The 21,077-nt window shown below is 41.2% G+C and overlaps 2 protein-coding genes across 2 annotated transcripts in view; both read right to left on the bottom strand.

The window, feature by feature from the left end:
• Positions 1 to 3,046, bottom strand: part of GABBR2 (gamma-aminobutyric acid type B receptor subunit 2) — a 349,731-nt gene extending 346,685 nt beyond the window's left edge. Inside the window, exon 1 of the mRNA XM_026034555.1 lies at positions 2,729 to 3,046. Within this exon, the coding sequence (XP_025890340.1) occupies positions 2,729 to 3,046 (318 nt within the window). The remainder of the gene's footprint in view (positions 1 to 2,728) is intronic.
• Positions 3,047 to 13,183: 10,137 nt separating this feature from the next.
• Positions 13,184 to 21,077, bottom strand: part of GALNT12 (polypeptide N-acetylgalactosaminyltransferase 12) — a 38,088-nt gene continuing 30,194 nt past the window's right edge. The window contains exons 9-10 of the mRNA XM_026034559.1: positions 15,202 to 15,357; positions 13,184 to 13,517 (exon numbers count right to left, since the gene is read on the bottom strand). Of these exons, the coding sequence (XP_025890344.1) occupies positions 13,380 to 13,517; positions 15,202 to 15,357 (294 nt within the window). The 3' untranslated portion in view covers positions 13,184 to 13,379. The remainder of the gene's footprint in view (positions 13,518 to 15,201; positions 15,358 to 21,077) is intronic.

Raw genomic sequence — 21,077 nt, 5'->3', positions numbered from 1 at the left:
AAGTTCATTAAACTGTATCAGGATCAAGCTCTAGATGTGTTTAACTGTCCAATATACTTAAGACATAAGCTTTATTCAGTGTAACCTGTCATTATATTTTGCACTCAAAACACAGTTCACAAAATCACAGCTGGTTGAGAGACTAGGCAAAGTAATAACCTATGTGTTGAATTACTTTAAATGTTTTGATAAAGACCGGTGGTTACTGCTCATATGCTTATAGGTTAGCAAGTCAAAGGGCTGAAGAATGAAAAATTAGAAATACCAGATAAACAATATTCAGTTTAACTTTGCCTGAAAAACACCTTAATAATTTTTTTTCCAAAGCTTGTAAGTAAAATATTAAACAATGCAAATATAAAATAATAAAATGAGATTTTTTGAAAGATGTGAAGGCGAATATTGATATATTATTAACATACATTTCCTAAGCTTTATAAATACCCTGCAATTATTTCTCAAGCTGTGCAAAAATTCCAAGTCCAAGTTCCACATTCTGTCTTTAGGAGCTGAGGATGTCACAAGCAACTACAGTGTCCTGAAAGGGAAGAGTATTCCCTGGTCTGTGATTATGTAATGATTAGAATCCAGGTCTCCAGGCATATTTATCTATTGGTAATCTTGAAAAATAGGCTGAGGAACAAGTGGGTATGATGAGTGATCTAGCTTCCTCCTTAATGTAAGTGTTCGGGACAAATAAGATAATGTCTGAACAGAGAGAAAAAATGCACTGCTATTACGTGTTTAATGGCTATTCTAGACATTAATCCACCGCGTTCTGGTGCAGTGAATCTAATATCCTTCACGAACACTAAGTTATTTACTTGTCACTATTAAGCACTCCAAGAGCACTCCAAATATATACATTCACTTGACTTAGCATTCCATAATCACCCATTTATTAATTGCTTAAAAGCATTCAAAGCTACAAGGCAAGTTGGGAACATGAGTCCTATTTTTTATGTCCTTAGAGTACAAAGCAGTGAAAATGCTTTTTTCATTTTTTTTTAATCAAAGATTTTATTCTAGAAGAAATGAAACTTCTGTCTAAATATTTTAAGATTGTGCCCCAAATCTATATTCACAGCTTCAAAATATTTTTACTGCAATAAAATACAATACTTCATGGATTGTGAAGTTTTTATATGGAAAAGAAAGATCTTGTCTGCGTGTCTTCCGATCTATTTATTATTTTTGTAACACTTCCATACGAGGGATGGATTTAAATAGAGTAATGTAATGAAAACAGGATTAGGAGAATTGTATTTTTTTTCTAGCAGATACCTCACTTTAAAAACAGGTATTGCCACTCAGAAAATCCCCCACAATTCTCTTCATTATGACTGCAGAATTCCCTGGGATTCATTTTTTAAGGAAACAAACAACTCTAGGCTAATATTCTGTGTATTCCATTTCAGTACATCAGCTGTGTTCATGCAGTAAAACACTATGGCAGCATGTTTTCTCCTAATTGTTATCCTCAGCAATTTTGCCCTCCATGTGCTTCCAGTCAAAGCTATTAGGGAAAAAAAATCACAAATCTATGTAAATAAAAGCAGCCACTTTAGGATTAAAGGCCTTCACAATCTTTTGCAGGGGAAGCAGAGCCACTAATCATGAAGTAGCACATCCTGGTATTGTTGCTCTCGATTTGCTCCCTTGGATTTTGAGAACTGAAGGGGAGAAGACAGGGGCTTCCTTAAATTGCAGACAAGATTTTCAGCAGTCAACTTGCTTTACCGGGGGTTGTCTTGGAAATGCACAGCAGTTACTACTAGCATTACCCAAGAAATGACTGCCACCTTCAGGAAAGGCTTAGTATTGAATCAGCATGCATCCTCTGCAAACATTATTGAAGTTGTGACCAAAACGAAATGCGGTGGGGGGTGGCTGATGGTGGCAAACAACTTAATAAAATCTCCACCTTCCTCCCCAACAGGTAAAAGAAGGATTTTCCCGCTGATGCTGCGCGGGGGCGGGAAGGCTTTTCCTAGCCCCTCGCCGCCCCCAGGGAGCGGCTGAGGAGCAAGGGCACCTCGCCGGGTGCTGGAACACAGCGGCGAGAGGGACCGCAGATTTAACTCTTTCCGCGGAGCGCACCGCACCGCACCGCTCCGCGGCGGGCAGGGCGGCCCCGCGCACCCCCGGGAGGGCATCCCGGCCCCCTCTCGCCTCGCAAACGCCCGGAGCAGAAGCCTGCCAAGCCTCTGCGAAGCCCTTCTCCACCTCCTTAAGCTATACGCTGCATCCTCTGCAGCTTGCCTTCCACAGCTGCATTTCATCAATCCGGAACGCAGCAGGCGCACATTGAAAGAGAGGAAAAATAAAGCAATTGACGAGAATCTGTTGCTTATCAGGCAGAATTGGGGAGAGGGCTCCAGCCGCAGCTGTGCGTAGCGAGGGAGCGCCGCTCCAAGCCTTGCCCGCACTGATGCACACGCGCACCAAGGGCAGCACAGCCAAGCCGGGCAACAACGCGGCACCTGGCGGGGCCCAGGAGCCCCGCAGGGCGCCCGCGGGCTCGCGCGGCCGCTCCGGCTCCGCGCCGCGAGCAGAACCGAGCGCGCTGCTCCGCCGCGCCGGGCCCGCCGCTCCGGCGCCTGCTGGTGCGTAGGGCCGCGCCGGCTCCGCGGGCTCGGACGCAGCCCCCCGCACGCGTCCGCGGTGCCCTTGTGCCCTTGCAGCCGCAGCGCCCGGCTCCATGCGCGCCCCCCCCGGCCAGCCCTACCTCCGTGTCGTACAGCCGCAGGTCCAGGAAATAGGGGTTGAGCAGGGACTCGTTGCGGATCTGATCCATGGCCAGCTGCACGGCGGGCAGCACCCCCCGGCCGATCTTGCTCTTCTGATCCTCCTCGGACGGGCTGAGCGGCATCAAGCCCATGATGGAGATCGGCGTGGTGGCGTTGGGAGGCAGGCCGGCAGCCCCCCGGGCGCTGCCCCGCAGCCAGCCCCAGCCTGGCGGCGCCCAGCCCAGGCACAGGAGCAGGAGCAGCATGGCAGGGCTGGAGGTAGCAGCAGCAGCCGGTCTCCGCCGAGAGGGATGCATGCCGCTTGCTGGGGGAGGAGGAGGAGGAGCAGCAGGGGTGGTAACGGGCAGAGCAGCGGGAGGCAGCCGAGCCCCTCTCACTCCGGGAGCATCCCCCAGCGGCAGGAGACAGCGTGGAGGGAGAAGAGCCGCTTCTCGCCGCTGCCCGCAAGCCCGGGGGGTCTTCTGGCTTCGCCCACCCCTTCCCTGGCAATAATCCTTCTGGCAATGGCGCCCGCTCCTTCTCAGGTCTGCCAGCTGCAACCACCAGCAGTAATAAATAAATAAATAACTCCTCCACGCGCGCTCCCCGCCACTCTCTTTCTCTCCTCTCCCGCTGGCAGCGCAGCAAGAGAGCGGGACCTGCCTCTGCGCTCCTCTCCCCGCAGAGGACGGAGGGGGGCCCGAGCAGCCCCCAGTGATCAGCTCGCTCTTCTCCCCCTCCAGGAGACGAAAAAGAAAAGGATGCTCAGAGAGAAAACGCCGAAGAGGACGAAGCCGAGCTGGGGCGGCGAGGCTGGTGCTGCATTCCCGGGAGCCGCTGCCGCCTGTGGGGGTCTCCGCAGGAGCGGGGGCAGCCTGTGACCGTCCCCCGGTGCGGCGGCGGAGCCGCGGATGGCGAGGCGGGCGCGGGGGGCTGCGCTCACAGGTCCCCGCCGGCCTTCAGGTGCGGGGAGGTGTTCGCGCCGCTCCTGCCCCTCTGCTCCGCGCCCCTCCCCGCGCCGCCGAGGGGCAGCCACCCGCCGTGCACACGCGTGCCAGCCCCACGCGTGCCAGCCCCCACCCCCGCCCCGCACACACATTGACACGTGCGGCCCTCTGCAGACGAGCTCGCAGTGCCCGGCTCTGCTACGCTCCCCATCACCACCCTCCCTCCCCCTGCTCCCATAGGACATGCAAACATGCCAGGATTGCACCACACACACACATGCAACATGCTCTGGGCCACCAAAACTCAAAGCAGGGCATTTTGCGAGGCAGAGCATTTCATTATTCTCTCCCCTCCCTCAGAAATTTCAGTGTTTTGCCTGAGTGTGGCCCTGCTCCGTTTTTCCACACCTGCAGTTAGTAATTACAAATTGATGTTGCAACAAAATTTGGAGTTTTGTGGAGCTGCAAGAGGGCTTTCACAGTTCTGTTACCAGCCTGGAGGAGATGAGCCCTTTCCACCCCTGCACCCACACTATGCAGCTCTTTCCTAGTTATCTCCACATCTGCACATATGTGAAGCATATCCCACTTTTGCGAAGGCCTTCTGCCTTGCTCCCAGGCACAGGTCCCCTGCTCCTGCTAAACAGTTTCATACTGCCCATCCTTAACTATGTTTTGCTATGTCCTTTAGCCACAGAGTTTTAATTTAAAACCTGCTGAGAAAAGCCAGGAAGCAACTCATGTTGCAGCTTATTTCAAGACAGGCATATTCACAGAATCATGGAACAGTTGAGGTTGAAAGGGACCTCAAGAGATCGCCTTAGTCCAAACCTCTGCTCAAGCCAGAGCATATATACTGGGAAAATACAAAGCGCTGGTTAAACTAGCCTTAGAACCTTACTTTTTATACATAGTAACTTTATACTGAAGTTACTCACAGGCTTCTAACCAATAATCTTGTAACTTTCATTGCTTTACAGACTTTGGAAAGATACCCAATAGCGTTGACTTAAAGATATCGATAATGAAGAGTCCACCAAGACTCTTGATACATCATTTCATTCATTAGTTACTTTGCTAAAATATGTATCTTATATTCAATAACGATTTGTCTTATTTCATTTTCTGAAAGGCTGATTTTCATTATGTCTTTATCAGATTAAAGGGACATACTCTTAAGTGATCTTCTCCCATCTACAGCCTAAGATTAATCACTGCATTTTGCTTTTGTAAAATAATTAGTTTTCCTCATTTTGCAGATCTCAGGACTCAACTATTGGAATCCTTTCCAGAAGAACATCTTCTTCTACCTTGCGTGTTAATTCTGTGTCCTTTGTGTGTCATTTGTCAGAACCTATATTTAAACCTCAGCACCAGCAGGAGCACAGGGCTGTACAGGTTGGGATTTGCCCTATGGGCAAAAAAGCCAATTCATTATCCTTGCAGAGCTGCCTTTTTATGGAGTTTATCTACACTATGCTTTGAATCTATGCAACCTAAAAGCATGCCATCTTGACTTTTGTGTATCCGACCTCACATTACACTAAATCAAAATATCTGCTTTTAATTGTACTAGTCACCTGTTCAAGTTTCTTTGTTACCTGCAAACTTAGCACTAAATATTTTCTTCCAGGCAATTAATAATCATTACACCTAGATCAGATCTTCCTACAATTCTAATAGGAATATTTTAATGAATCTCACTGAACAGCTACTTTTTTAAACAATAAGTGCCATATTGATTTTACATAACATTATTTTAAATCAGAATTTCAAATTCTAAATGCTGTTTCATCACTCTCAACCAGATCTGCAATAGATAGCAAAGTTTGGGTCTCAAAATCTCTTTCACATAAAATCACACTGAACACTGAGGAAGATGAAGGGAGGAAGGTATTGAGCCTAGTTTTCTTTTTCTCTCTCTATTTTTATTTTTTTTTTTACTTTCTATTCCTCTTATATTATTCCTAATTTGAAAAATTACTTCTTGGGATAGGGATTGTGCCCTCAGGAAAGTATTCCAGACCGAAATCACAGAATGGTTGAGGCTGGAAGGTACCTCTAGAGATCATCTAGTCCAACCCCCTGCTCCAGCAGGGACACCCAGAGCACGGGGCACAGGGTATGGAAGATCTCCAGAGAAGGAGACTCCACAAGCTCCCTGGGCAGCCTGTGCCAGGGCTCTGTCACCCTCACAGTGAAGAAGTTCCTCCTCACGTGGAGATGGAACTGCCTGTGTTTCAACTTACACCTGTTACCCCTGGTCCTATCACTGGCCTCTAGGGAGAAGAGCTTGGCCCCTTCCTCCCTACATTCCCCCTTCAAGTATTTATATATTGATGAGATCCCCTTTCAACCTTCTCTTCTCCAGGGTAAACGGGTAAACAGCTTGCTTAGTCTTTCCTCGTAGGAGAGACACTCATATGTAAGATGCAAGAAGTGATGAGAGAGGAAACATGTAACCATGCTGTTCTCAAAATTGGGTGTCTAAAGCCCTTCTGACCTTAATCTCTATGTTCTCTGTGCTTCGCAGGCAGGTTGTGAAGGCTGAGTAACAAGAGTTTGGAAGCACTAAGATATTAGTGCTCAAGGTCCATACAAAAAATAACCTTTATTTCTTCAGGCTGGGGACTTAATATGAGGAAGTAAATAAGCAATATATTGAGCTATATGAGGATTAAACAAAATAAGCCTCTCAAAATCCTCCCTCAATACTCAACCTCCCCAGTATACTGGGGAAAAGTTAGTTTCCCCGTCTTTTGCAAAATGCAAGAAATATTTATTATTATGCAATTAAAGATATTGTGATGCAGATACACTGAAGCTAATTTTAGACAATTTTGACACTTAAATACGTCACTTGCAATCCTAACAATACTTTCAATCTACACACACATATATTTTGATATTTACATGCAGTTATATTTTGCAAATCTTGCTGACTTACTGTTATCAGAATGCGGAAATTACTGCTTTCATAGTTCTATCTTCTGCTTATGCATAACAGATTGGACCAACCCTTGATCAACTATATCTGGGTAACATTTTTTTTTAATAAATGATATTTTTTAATAAAAGGAAACCTAAAAGCTAGATTTTTAATTATTAGATAGAACCTCCTGCCCAACTACCTCTATTATCAATATTATCATTATTATTATTTTCTCTTAGAAATATCCAGAATGCTTTACCACCAATCTGTAAGTCACATCCTCTGGAATTAAATCTTCTGAAGTCACGTGTGTCCCTAAACTGTTAGGCTTTATGCTTTAGACTCTTATTTGGTGGTCTACACCACACAACCTTTGTATCTGTTTCTACTTTGCTGGTTAAAATACTAGTTCATCAGCATTATAAATCCTATTTTCTTGGCTCTAGGAATTGAATGTCTCTTCTCCTATGCTACCCACTCACTTCAACATTGCAACTACATCAGGTCTTCAACTATATTTCAGTAATAACAATTATATCAGGTATACTTTTTGTTATTTATTATTTAGCTCAGTTATTATTGTCATCTTAAATTGTATTCATAACTTTTTTTTCCTCTGTATATTCCCTGGAAGATTTCTTTAACCTGCAATCTGTGATTTTCAGATCTAAATACCTGTACTGCTTGATTAGTCCTTGATCACCTTCTCTTCAGCTGTAAATACCTTCAACAAGGTCAAGAAACTCTGGAAATCTTGGAAGCATTGAGAAGTATCTAGAAGTATTTATCTAGAACCACATTATTCCTGCCAGTGCTGACTAGTTTCCAACTGGATTTGTCTATTCATATAAATGTCAGTGAGTAACGGATTGAAAAATAGATTGAAAACTGTTGATCTTGGCACAGTGATTTTAGTAGCGCATAGACCTGATTATTTTCCCCTGCAAAGAGGATGTGAAGGAATGCTGGACTGCTCTAATTGAAATCGTCACCCCTGCTAGAGTCAGCTGCTGTAGAGGGGAGCTCTCAGCCTTTTCTTCTCTTGTTCCTAAAGACTATTCTCACTTGTATCAGCTAACTTGTCAGCACAATCAAGATTTGCCTTTATTATGAGATAACAGAATCACAGAATCATTTAATTTGGAAGGCTCCTTTGAAGATCTGGTCCAACTCCCTGCTTCAAGTAGGGACACATATAGCATGAGGCACAGAGTCGCGTGGGTTTTGAAGATCTTCAGAGAAGGAGGCTCCACAAGCTCTCTAGGCCTTTTCCAGTGCTCTATCCCCCTCAGAGGGGGGATACAAGCTTTTTCTCAAATTCAAGCAAAACTTCTGTGTTTCAGTTTGTGGCCGTTGCCTTTTGTCCTATTGTTGGCCACCACTGAGAAGAGTCTGCCCCCATCCTCTTGACACACACCCTGAAGATACTTTAATACACTGAAAAAAAATCCCCCTGCTCTCTCTCTTCTCTAGACTAAACAGGCCCAGGTCTCTCAGCCTCTCTTCATAAAAAAAGTACTCCAGTCCCTTAATCATCTTCATAACCCTGTGTGGACTCTGCTAGCTCCACATCCCTCTTGTACTAGGGAGATTAGAACTGCACACAATACTCCACATGCGGACTCACCAGAGCTGAGTAGAGGGGTAGGATCACCTCCCTCAACCTGCTAGCTCCTTCTCCTAATACACCCCAGGATACTATTGTCCTTCTTGGCCACAAGGACATACTTGTCCTGGATAACTTGTTGTCCATCAGGACTCCAAGGTCCTTCTCTGTAGACCTGCTTTCCAGCAGGTCAGCCTGTACTGGTATATGGGTTTATTCCTTCCTAGGACCCTACACTTGCCTTTGTTGGATTTCATAAGGCTCATCTTCATCGAGCTCTTCACCCTGTCCAGGTTTCTCACAATGGCAGCACAGCCCTCTGCAGCCACTCCTCCCACTTTTGTATCATCAGCAAACTTGCAGAGGGTGCACTCTGTCCCTTCACATCCAGGTGACTGATGAGTAAACTGAACAGCATTGGACCCTAGGGGACATCAAGTGCTACAGGCCTCCAACTAGACTATGTCACCGATCACAGTCCTTGGAGCTCTGACATTCAGCTAGTTCTCAATCCACTGTGCTATCCACTCATGCTTCCTGAGCTTGCATCTGAGGATGTTACGGGAGGCAGTGTGAAAAGTCTTTCTGAAATCAAGGTGCACCACATTCTCTGCTCTCTACTTATCTACCCACTCACAGTAGGCTCTAGGGATGGAGGTGAGGCTGACTATAGTAGATTATACAGTTCCCCAAACAACACCAAAAATCCTATACTTATTCATAAGCATGTATACACAACTGTGCAATCCCAATCAGACATTCTCCCTGAACTACTTTATATCAGCATATCAGATCACAGTCCTGTTCTGATTCGAATTCAACTTCAAATTAAGCTCCAAATCTAAATACTTAAAACAACATATTTTGAATTACTAACCCAATAGGACCACTCTGTAACTACTAATGTTCTCATACATAACAAATTCCATCGGTCCCTCTGTTACCAAACAACATGAATTTCTCCTTCAAACAAAACTCATCACTTTCTATAAACATAAACAAAAACTGAATAGCAGAGTAATCTAGAATATCATCAAATCATGTTGACCTATGCAAGAACAACGATGAAAGTTTCCCTATGATAGCTATAGCAGCCCTCCATCATAACAGTGCATCCAAGACTGCATGCAGAGAGGTTTTAGTGATTTTGGTAGTTTCTTATAAAAAAAAGTTCATACTCTGGCTTTTGGTGAAGGACAAATCCAGTAAGTTCTTGCCTGTGTTGAAGATCCACCATACTAAAATGATGGATAACTCTAAATATCCAAATTGGATATTATTTAATAATATCCAAAAAGATATTATGCAGATGCGCTGAAGCTAATTTTAGACACAATAAACAACTTTAAATCTGACACTTTAAAATACTTCATTTGCAATCCTAGTCATGCTTTTGATATACATGCACACTTATGTTTTCACCATGATTTATACAGTTACATTTTGCAAATTCTGTTGATCTGCTGTTATGAAGGTAGAGATGTGAATTCCAAAAGATCATCAAGCCTAATTAGTACTTCAGATCCCGTATTTTCACTTTTTGGATAACATATTCAAGTAGATTTACTTAATGGTTAAGGACTCCCTGCACACTCCTTCCATATTCCTCTCACAGTGTGTGTTCAGTATGGGGCACAGAAAATGGGGAAATTACTGTACTAGTTATGTAATTTTTATTTATTTATTTATTCGCTTAAACCTTTGTATCTTAAACGTGGCAAGCGTGGCGCAAAAGGAACACTGCAGAACATGGGATTGTGCTGATCTTGCATAATGCCTAAGAAAGGACAGAAGTAATCAAATGGGCTACATTCACAAGCAGACACTGAAGAAGGAATTAAAATCTATCTGGAAAAGTTTTTCTCTACACTAGAACTTGCACATGATAATATGTGCTGGCACTATACATTCTCAGAACAATTTGGACACCTATCTCCACTCTGTGTATTAAAAAACTGCCCTTTCTTTTTTTGAGCAGCCTTAAAGTAAAAAGACTTCAAAAGGACAGTTGAAAATTCCCTGCTTGGACTGACAATATCCCATTATTTTATCATAGGGTTGTCAAAAAGTTTGTGTTGCAAAAGTTCTGGTTTTGTGGCTTCCTCACACAATTAGGGTTAGAGGGGAAAAGAAGAATGTGTCGCTGAATAAAGAGGAATACTAAGAAATGGGACATTTATTAGTCCTTCTTTAAAACCAAGTGGAAACTCTTATCATTTTCAAAGAGAATCTTAGGAAATCAGACTAGACTGAGTATTGATTTGCAAATGTGTCCTCCAATTTTTCCTTTCTGAAGCACCCAGATCCTTCTCAACTAAAGAGAAATCCCAACTCTACCATCTATTCCTCAGCAGGTAGTGCTGAAGTCCCACAAAGGAGCTGAAATTGTTCACTGGCAAATCAGATGCTTGACTGAATTCTTTGTCCTTTGAAGAGGAAGCCAGACCTTAATGCAATCTTACTGAGTTGAGAAGAAGGAAAAAAGGGAGGTGAAAAATGAGACACTGGTGGATTATAAGATCAACAGTTTAAAACATTCATTAACGCTTGCATATAATAAGAAGAGAAAGCTCCTGCTGTCAACACATTTAGCGGCTGCTTTTTCAATAGAATATGTGTGTGTCTGTCTAGTAAATATTCATCCCAGGCCTGCAAGTTTGCTAGTATATGTAAAGAAATGCTCAGCAACTACAAGCGCAAAGAACCAGTACTTTCCTCAAAACACGTGCAGAGAAGGAAGTTGTATGAAAAAACGGTACCTACTTACTAAGTTTCACCTGCATACCAATCACGTAAGAATAAAATCTTCAAGTTTCAAACCTAAGAACATTCTCAGAGGTCAATGATAGTTTTGTTTGCAATTTTAATAGTTGAGTTTTCATTAACTTATTCATGTAATTTAATCAAAAGTCATGAAGGCAAAGCAGGAAAAAAACAAGATCTTTCTATGTTGTTGGAACAACTCCTTCTTGCAGACATTTGATTTGTGGCTCCATAAACTCAACACAGTTTCTGCCAGAAGGTGAGCAAAAGCACTAATGAGTTCAATAAAGAGCATAAAATAAAGTTGTTTTTCCTGCAAGTTCTGCAAGGATCAGAGCCTAAGAGATCAAAGAAACAGTTAAAAGAAAACCATTAACCATAAGAAAAAAAGAGACAGTTGTAAAGACGGTTGCTACTTGGAGCACAAAATATTTTATTGCTTCTAACGTAAGTTTCATTAATCTGGAAGCCAGAGACAGAACTGTGAAGGTGCTTATAAAAACCATTTGACCTACATGGTTTTGGAAATATCTTGGAAGAACCTTACATATGCATCCCCTACAGGAAGAATCCATCCCTTCAGCGCTGATCATATAAATAGACATGCCAAAATAATATCTGACTATGTGGATTCAAATAAAGGATTGTATATAGGTAACAAAAAGAAAGACAAATAATAAAAGAAATCCAAAATTAACCCAAACAGATACCAAGACTTACAGGGGAAATAAAAGAGAGGTTTAAATTTCCATGCTTTAACTTGTAAACATGCTTCCAGTTGATATATAAAGAAACTTTCCTAATGAGTTGAAACTTTTAGGAACATTCATAGAATCACAGAATGCTTAAGGTTGGAAGGGACCTCAGAGGTCATCTAGTCCAACCCTCCTGCTCACGCAGGGTCACCTAGAGCACGTGGCACAGGGCTGCGTCCAAGCAGGTTTTAAAGATCTCCAAAGAAGGAGACTCCACAACCTCTCTGGGCAGCCTGTGCCAGGGCTCTGTCACCCTCACTGTCAAGAAATGTTTCCTTAAGTTCCTGTGGAACTTTTGGGGCTTCAGTTTGTGGCCATTTCCTCTAGTCCTATCTCTGGTCACCACTGAAAAGAGGCCGGCCCCTCCTCCTCACTGCCTCCCTTGAGGTATTTATAGACACTGATCTGGTCCCCCCTCAGCCTCCTCTTCTCCAGGCTGAACAGGCCCAGCTCATTGTAATTATTATGGTCAAAACATCTATATATACACTACTTGATGATGGGACTATCAGGTAGGGCAGATCCCACGCACCTCAAAAAAAACAACTTTTATCCTAGTGTAGATGAAATCCCATATTTTCAGCAGGAATGCATATGCTGACATAAACAATTTACTCAGAAAAGGCATTGCCAGAGAAAACACAAGTTACAAGCTTGAAGACTATTATTATACTTGTAAAACATGTCAATTCATCGCAAATCCATTTTTGTTTATATATTCATTTATTAAACATGATCCATTTAGGCATTTGCAGTTTAACTGCAAGATAGTGATATGCTTCGATTCATCTTCTCTAACTAATTTTGAAACAAATCCCTACTGTTAGAAGAATTATTGCCAGGTCTGATCTGTTTTGTACGTATTGAAAATCAGCTTAATGATAAAAAAAAAAAAAAATGCAGTCTGGGATATAATTGCAGGGTGAGATCTAATTAATTCTTCCCAGAGCTTCGCCATTAAATATTGTCATCTTATTTGAAAGAGATGAGAAAAATCCCCATTTTACTCCAAGAACAGCCCCAAGCACTATTAGAAACTCATCAGGTGCCATGAACGTCTGAAAACATCGTAATATTTAAGGTATAGTATTGTGAAGCATGTGCAATCAGCATGCATCTAGATTGTTATTTGTGCAAAAGTATGAGGACCTACACTCTGTCGTCATGTGCAAACCCCACACTGTCTTCATTGGGGGTTCTGGGCACTCGCACAGGGCACAATCTGGCCTGTACTTACTTTCTTCATATTTAAAAGACAAAAAGAATTATTAACTATTCTCAAAAACAACAAAATTGCAGAATGTTTTAGTAGAAAAATAAACATTTTAAAGTTATTGACAGGTAATATTAGTGCAATTATTTTGACTGCCATACTTTGACTGCCACACAGTAGATTAAAAAAAATATATTGTCACTTGTGAAAAGAACCAAAAATATTTTAGAAACAGTTATGTAGCTGCCAGAAAAAAAGAGTGCTTAGTGTCTTTTAATGCTCCAGGAAACACAGTTCAATGTTTGTAAACCAATTATAGTTCTTTTTATACAAAAATATATCAACTATGTAATTTACAGAAGGCTGAAGAGCTGCTGACTAGAAAGATAATATTTTCATATTTGGCTATGTACTAAAGGATGATGGTGTCTGGATCAAATTCGTTCTTTGAAGAACCATTTTTGGTAGTTTGAATCAGTACATGGTCGTAATAGTGGTGCTGGATTACCATTGTAAGAGTTTGACTCTGCCTGTAAACACTTCTGGGTTTGTACATGAAGTAGGGTGCCATCCTAGAAAAGACGAAAATATTTTAATCAGGCTTGCATTTTAAAAGTAACTGAAAACATTCATAACAAATATGTATCATACATACCCTTATCTTGAGACTATGCAGTGAATCTGCTTAACGTAAGCCTCTCTGAAACTTTATCAAAGACTCTGCTTTTAAACTTGCACTTACTTCACTTTACAGTCTTGACATGAGTTTATAAAATATTTTCTAGCTTTACTCACTTTGATTCCTTTTGTTCAGCATCACATCACATATGAACAGAGAAAAACAGCTGAAAACAAGCATTAGTTAAGTTTACCTGGTTTTTGTCTATCTTTTAAGCAGAATTTTATTAGATAAATTAGAAAAATTAGGTTAGATAATTGCAGATGTTGCATATATTTTAGCAAAAATTTGCTTTTTCTTTAGAGGGTATATTTTTAGTGGAAAAAGCAAAAAAAATCAGCATTAAAAATGAAACATGTCATTACCAGCCATCATTTTATGTATCACTGTGGGCTTTAGTCTGGACTAGATTCAGTGAATTGACCAAAGTTTTCAATTTACTTTGCCATCCATTTTCCAAAGTAAACTCCTCAGTACTTATTACCTTTGTGACAGTACCTAAGCATAAACTTGTCAACAGTGGAGTATGTAGAATTTAGATACATTAGGTAGACCAAACATCTAAATACATTATGCGACCTTTTCCCTTTGTTAAATGGCACCCAAGAATTTCACCATGGCCCTAACTTTTCATGTAATTTGCTTTCCCTCATGCATTCACAAACTCCTCCTGAGATCAAAATCTACTAAACACAAGGTTTTCTAGGGTCACATGTTATTTCTCCTCTTTAGGGACAGACATTGAAGAGAGGTACAGATTTGTTGACTCCCCACAGCCAGTAAGATGCATCCTGTCCAGGGGTTAGGAGTGAAAATGATGGAAGATATTTCCTGACAGGGCATCAAGTTACACAACTGCATTGCAGAAAAGCTCAGACAGCAATTCTAGTGCTCATGGGAGATCAACAGGAATTATTTGCAGAGGACAAGTGGAAGCTTCAAGAAATCTAGTAGTAGGGAAGAGTAGCAGTGAAGCATAAAGGTAAGATATCAGGGATATAAGAAGGTATAAATACTTTGGGGGTAAGAGAAGCCACAGCATGCAGAGCAAAGGAAGGCCAGGGCTGGGGAAAGGGAAAGAAAGCATCAAGGTCCTCAGAAGACAGGGGTGGGCTGTGGGAAACAAATGAGCACCCCACAGTCAGCAGCAGGTGAGCAGGAGAAGACAAACCTATCTATAAACTTGCTCAGTTCCTCTGAAGCTAGGAAGAAGTGTTTTCCTTCTTTCTACTCCTTAGATGTCTTGAGACTTCACCAGTGCAGTGCTGTTACTCTGCTGTTCTACGTAAACTGGTCAATAGGTCAAAATGAACATTCATGAAATTAAATTTCTTCCAGAGATTTAGGCCTATGGAAATAATACTCCAAATACAGAAGTAATTATTGATTGCATCATATGTAAGTAATTAAGGTTTTGTGAATGAAGCTTTTCCTCCTACATACAGATATATTTATATGTACATATATATGTATATGTGTGTGTGTATATATATACATATATATATATATATATTTTTTTTTTCCCTACCCTCTTCCCTCCCATATCAATCAACCAAAAGCAAAATAGTCACACTTACCTCTCTGAAAATAAACTTCTGATTTTCAGGGATACTGTGAACATTTTCTTCACACAAGTACATAATCAAATAGTCAGTTCCTGGATTAACTGCTGCACAGGCTTCTGGCTGCCTGGTGTTGTAACGTATTTCATTACGGGATGTATATTCAAAAAACTACAAGTTCAAGAGAAGAAACAGGACAAATGCAATTTCATATGTACGCAAGAATGCATTCATAAAAAAAAGAAAGGCTTGCTAACCTACTATAATTAATTTTACGTACTAAATTTGCTACAGAGAAGAGAAATCCTGCAAACAAACATTCCTGCCAGCTTTGCTGCAATGCATACAGTATTAAAAAAAAAAAAAAAAAAAAAAAAAAAAAAAAAAAAAAAAAAAAATCTCACCACAACATTGCTCTACTTTGACAGCATCCCAAGTGCATGAAATGCTGAAAAGATGAACTAGAAAGCAGATGTTGAACATTAGAGGACCTATAAAACTGTAATACACTACTTTCACATTCTATATCACATAAAAAATAGGACAGAAACTAGTTTATAGACTGACATTATGCCTTTTGAATTCAGTTGTCACAAAACAACATCACTTTTAATTAAGGAGCTCTTCACTGAATAGTTCAAATGCAGTTTGGTCAAGGTTCATTTCCAACTACAAATATGCAGATGCACAGTGATGATCACTTCATTATATGAAGTTTTAAGATACTGTTTAGCGCAAAGCAGCTACAGCTACTTTGAAAAACCTGAGCAGAACTTTTAACAAACACAGTTCACTGGCCTTGCTGCTTCTATAATATTCTACAGAGATGTTCTGTACATGCTCTAAAGCATCTTTGCTCCTGTAGCAATTACGGTTGAAGTCTTCCTTGAAATTTTTATATTTATCATGGCAATCTGCCAAAATTTTGGACTTCATTAAAGAAAGCAGTAAGAGTTTAAGAGAAGTTTGTATTTAGCACCCTTGTGAATTATTTAGTGACTATGGTTTACGGATGTGTGTTTAGAACTGATTTAGATTACACTCAGTAGAAAAGAATTCCATACACATCAGAAGATTGCTCATTAACAGTAGCTAATGTATTAATGGAAAGCAATAAAGGAATGGACTTGAGGAACAAAGGAAATTCTTCTGTTTCTCCCCCTGGAGAGGGGAGAGAAGAAAAGGAGGAGGAAAAGGTGCTGTACTGATTCTGAACCATTGTATAAACTGGAATACAACACAGGATTATCCTCAACAATCACCACTTAATCAGCATTGAAATTGAGTTCTCTTCTTCTTCTGGCAATGTAAGTGATCCCCCAGAACTAACCTGTTCACCATCATTCACTCAGCAATGCCAGTCAGCTATCTGGGCACCGAGTTTAAACCTAGGATTTGTGAATAAACATAAAGCTTCACTTCTGTTCCTTTATCAGGACACTGCATCTCAGCATACTTTCTGCTGCTACTTTCATAAGGTGACAGCTTGTTCATTATTGTTAAAAAGTAATTAAAGTTAATTCTTCATAGAATTAACTATTTGTGTTTGAATATCACTGAAAGCCTGGCAAGTTGCTGATTATACCAGATGTATTGAGTAGCTGAAGCAGCCACTAGGACAAAGCATTTATAACTGTTGACATCTTTCTTCAACTGCCTCCTAAAGATATTGCATCAGATTTGGGAAGAGAAGAGATTTATTAGCTTTATTAGCTAATAAAAAGGTTAAATTCTGGATAACATTACAATCAGAGTTATATTATTAACAACCAAGCATTCATGCCTCCTTGCTTATGAGCATTATACAATTCTTTATCACATATTGCTTCAAATGAAATAAGCACTTCAGATATCAGTCATTTAAAGCTTCAGTAATACATGAGATAAATCCCTTCCTCCTCAAAAGATAAAGAATTTTTTAGCTGTATTCCCTTGACCAAAGACAAAGGCTGCATGGAAAGCACACATTTACAGAATTGATTTGTGGGCCAATACCTAGTGGCCTTATTGCATTTCTTTCTTTCAGAGAGCTGGTAGATTCCCTTAAGTGCCACAGGGAAATATGATGAGGCCCTTTACTAAACTGCCTACCATTTCTGGGAAACCTGTGGGATACGCCCCAGCTGCATCAGCACTCTGTGGTGTAAGAGATGGAAGATTTCTGCCACTTTACCAGGCCCTGAAACATTCCATATGTCTGCATACAGCGCTCTGCTGACAGAAAGGAGTTTGCACTTTACAGGCACAAAATGGGTGATATAACCAGGGGCAGAGTTACAGGGTCTGCCACAGAAAACATGATGGCAAAGACCTCCCCTGCCTCTCCCTACTTGCCTGGAATTTCTCAGGCACAGATGCGAAGACCACCGTGAACCTTTTCTGTCCTATTTCCTAGCCCTTTAATGACCCAAACTGCAAAGCCTTTCCTTCTGGCCTGCCTGGGTCAGGTGCTTACACAGAACATTACTGGCCCGAGGTACAATCAATGTTTTGCTCACTTTCTACTTTTCTTCCATATATACTTCCAAATCATATCATCACTTTTTGCTGTAATGAGCATGCTAATTTTAAGCACCCTACAGCTAGCTTTCTTACTGCTCACACAAAAGCAATTCAGGGACTAAAGAAAAACCTCCCACTGAGGCCATGGCATCGCACAACAGGATTCAAGCGGACAAAGCAACTATTAACTGTGGACCTCAGATAGTAAGTAAAGCCATTCTCAGAGAACTAAGGCATAAAATGGGAGCATGTGCGGGACATCATAAATACTCAAGAGCACAGAGCTCTCTCCTTTTGGCACAGTGCACAGGTATTCAGAGGGCACTTTAAGTGGAGAATTGCTTCCAATGAAAAAGAGCTTTTGGAGTTGTCCTCTGCATAAACAGCCCCTCCACCTCTGGTATAACATGCAAAACAAGGGGCATACTGGAGTGTAAGATACTTATGGCTGGCCAAAGTAACTTTCATTAGTGTTAAATTCTACCAAGATATTTTGGAGAATAACTTTAGTGAGCTGTACTCTGGAGAATAAACTTCACTCCCTTCTCCTATGAGATAGTGTGAATGTGCAGTAGTGAGTACTATTGGAGGAAGAAAATGTTGAATGGTGAAGCAAACATCACAGGTGGACGGAGAGATGAGGAGGGAAAGACTAGGGGAGAAAAAAGAGGGAAGTAGCCAGGAAAGAAGGGCCAAGGGGCATGACATGATCGACCAGGCACAGAGAGAAGCTGCTGGGATTAATAACTGGGAGGAAAACACTGAGCAAAGCATTAGAAAAGCAGCCTGGGAGCCAGCTGGCATGGCAGAAAAAGCACTCACTGCATGGAGAGAAGAAAGTAGGGCTGAGACACACGGTACAGAGGAGCCAACTGATGTAAAATTCCATCATAAAGCTGTACAGGGTAAAAAGCTGAGTGACAAGAGCAGATAAAAGAAGAACAGGAAGGAAAGGAGGAAAGGCTGGGATGGCTAATCCCTTTCAAGGATAAAATGGGAGTTAAGAGCTGCCTGTTGTCAGAAAGTATCTTCAAAATTTGGTAGTAGTGACCTATGTCACTATTTGGTAGCAAAAGTTGACCTATTCTTCTGTAGCACTGATAATTACTAAAGACTGACAAACTTGTTGCTGCCATCAATTCCTAATGGAACTGTGGTGAACCTGTACTCGGGAGACATGAATGTTTCTGGCCTGCTGTTATCACTTGAACATGGAACTACGAAATTCACCAAATAGAGAATGGTCTGTTGCCTTTTACAAATAGCACCGTATGAGTAAGGGAAGCAAATGGAGACATGCTCTGCTAGAAGATTTCACACCTATTTGTGAACCAGCAAGCTCAGGAATGCTGACTCCCTATTCACTTCACATGGCATGTCTGCTGCTACACTTCTCCTCCTCCAACCTCCCTGTTCCCACACCCTCAGCTCCTGCTCACGTCCACTTTTCTTTTTATAGCTGCTATATGGTCACCCCCGGCTCATCCTCCTCTGATAGCTTTTGTCTCAGCTTCAAAATACCTCTTGTTCTTGCTGCTCACTAGGCACCAGCACAGGGAGCACTAACTGCATGAGCCGGAGACCATCCTGCTCGCAAGCCTGCTGCCACCTGTCACGGGCCCTTCAATGCCTCTCACCAACAGAGGTGTAAGAGAATTAGCAGTTACGGTGTGCTAACTTTGCAGCAGACTAGCAGTTAATCTTTTAGTACTAGCTGAACAAAGCAGAACTGTGAAAATGTCATCTATTAAGAACCTTTCTGAATAGCAATGGTGCTTCTGCTTTCACTTTTTATCCAGTGACATATTTTTGGTGGAAGTGGGTGGAAAGGTTAAACTTTAATGAACTTTCTTGTTCAAAGACAAAAATATTCTACCCCTTTGCTCTCTGAAATCCATAACATAAGAAGAAAGTACCTAAACCAGCACGTGTTTAGGAGCAGATAATCCTATAGAAAAGTGTTCTTAATCTGGGAAAGCAACTGAGATAAGAAAGCGGTTAACTAGTTTATCTGATTATTTATACGGAAGTATGCCAAATCTGGGCAACTGAACCGAGGGAGAAAAATGGCTTGGGATGGTATAGATCAGTGTGCTTGACATACACTTGGCATTATCATACTCATTTGGATTTAATGATGAATCATGATGATTCTCCTCCTCTCTCCTTCTGTCTTTACTGCCAGAACAAAAATTTTATGAAAGTTATTTAAAAACCTTATTTGGCTTATTTAATAAACTGTAAAATAACACAAAATAATAATATTACAAAATGGTATTTTCACTCCTTAGTGGACCATTTCCACTACTACAATAAACCTGCTGCTAGAAACAAAGTTACTCCCTGCTAGATCTGAAACACAGCACATTTTTAAGCGAAAAGCACTTCATGTTAGAAACTTTCTCTTTAATGCAAGCTTTCTTTTTACTCCTCTAGCTTTTATATCTTTTTAAAAGCAGAGATGAGTTCAGAAAGGCTGCTAATAAACTGCATGGCTATCACGTGTGTTTTCTAAAGCTATTTTTCCTTTTCTAAACAAAAGTTTGGATAAATTTCCTAAAAAAGCAGTCAGGCCACCCAGAGTTATGTCAACAAGACCTCTCAACAAGTCCTCTTATTTCTATGTTTGAAACAAGAAAAAAATGGACACTACATAAGGAAATACAGGTCACAAGCCACATGTCAAACACTACCCCCTAATTTGAGAAGATACCTATTCAAAACCATGTAACACATAGTGGCTACTGTATATTGTATCTGGTGCCCTATAGCACTTTTACCATGGAAGTATGTATACAGCTTTATCAGTATCATAACCTGTTGCACACAGTTTCAATCAGTATAGAGAAAGATGCCAGCAAATATTTAAAGCTTTACAGCTTAGAGCCAAGAAAGCCAAAATTAAAGCTCTAGAAAGCATCCATCTTGACCTAACAGAACATTTATGTAGGACAGACTGAAGGAGAAAAGACCATCCAGAACCTCCTATGCAGTCAGCCAAACACCAAGATGACAAGGCACAGGCAGATCCTGGTGAGGCTTGCAATGTTATTACAGCATCTTGGAGATGGACAAAAGTGGATGGATAGAGTCCCCTGTCCAGCAAGCCATATAACTGCACTGCCACGCTGCTAACCCCTGCCAGCAAGCTCTGTGGAAAGGCATGATTAAAGTACTTGTGGCTTCTCTGTTACAGGTAGAGATGTCTTCAGTACTAAAGAAGTCTGACCTCAGGATGTATTAGTATTAAAAGCCTCCAGTGGAATAACTGAATAGAGATCTAGTTGTAAGATCACCTTACTGTGGTGACACAGTCCCTCAGTGCTGGAATGCGTTTTACCATTCTTTTTACCAGACTTTTTTATCATACTTTTTTTTTTACAATAATA

The sequence above is a fragment of the Nothoprocta perdicaria genome, unplaced genomic scaffold (assembly GCF_003342845.1).
Source record: "Nothoprocta perdicaria isolate Ctin4 unplaced genomic scaffold, notPer1 scaffold_147, whole genome shotgun sequence".
In the NCBI taxonomy this organism is placed as follows: domain Eukaryota; kingdom Metazoa; phylum Chordata; class Aves; order Tinamiformes; family Tinamidae; genus Nothoprocta; species Nothoprocta perdicaria.
Note: the sequence above shows the minus strand (reverse complement) of the source record. Positions and strands in the feature narration are given on the sequence as shown.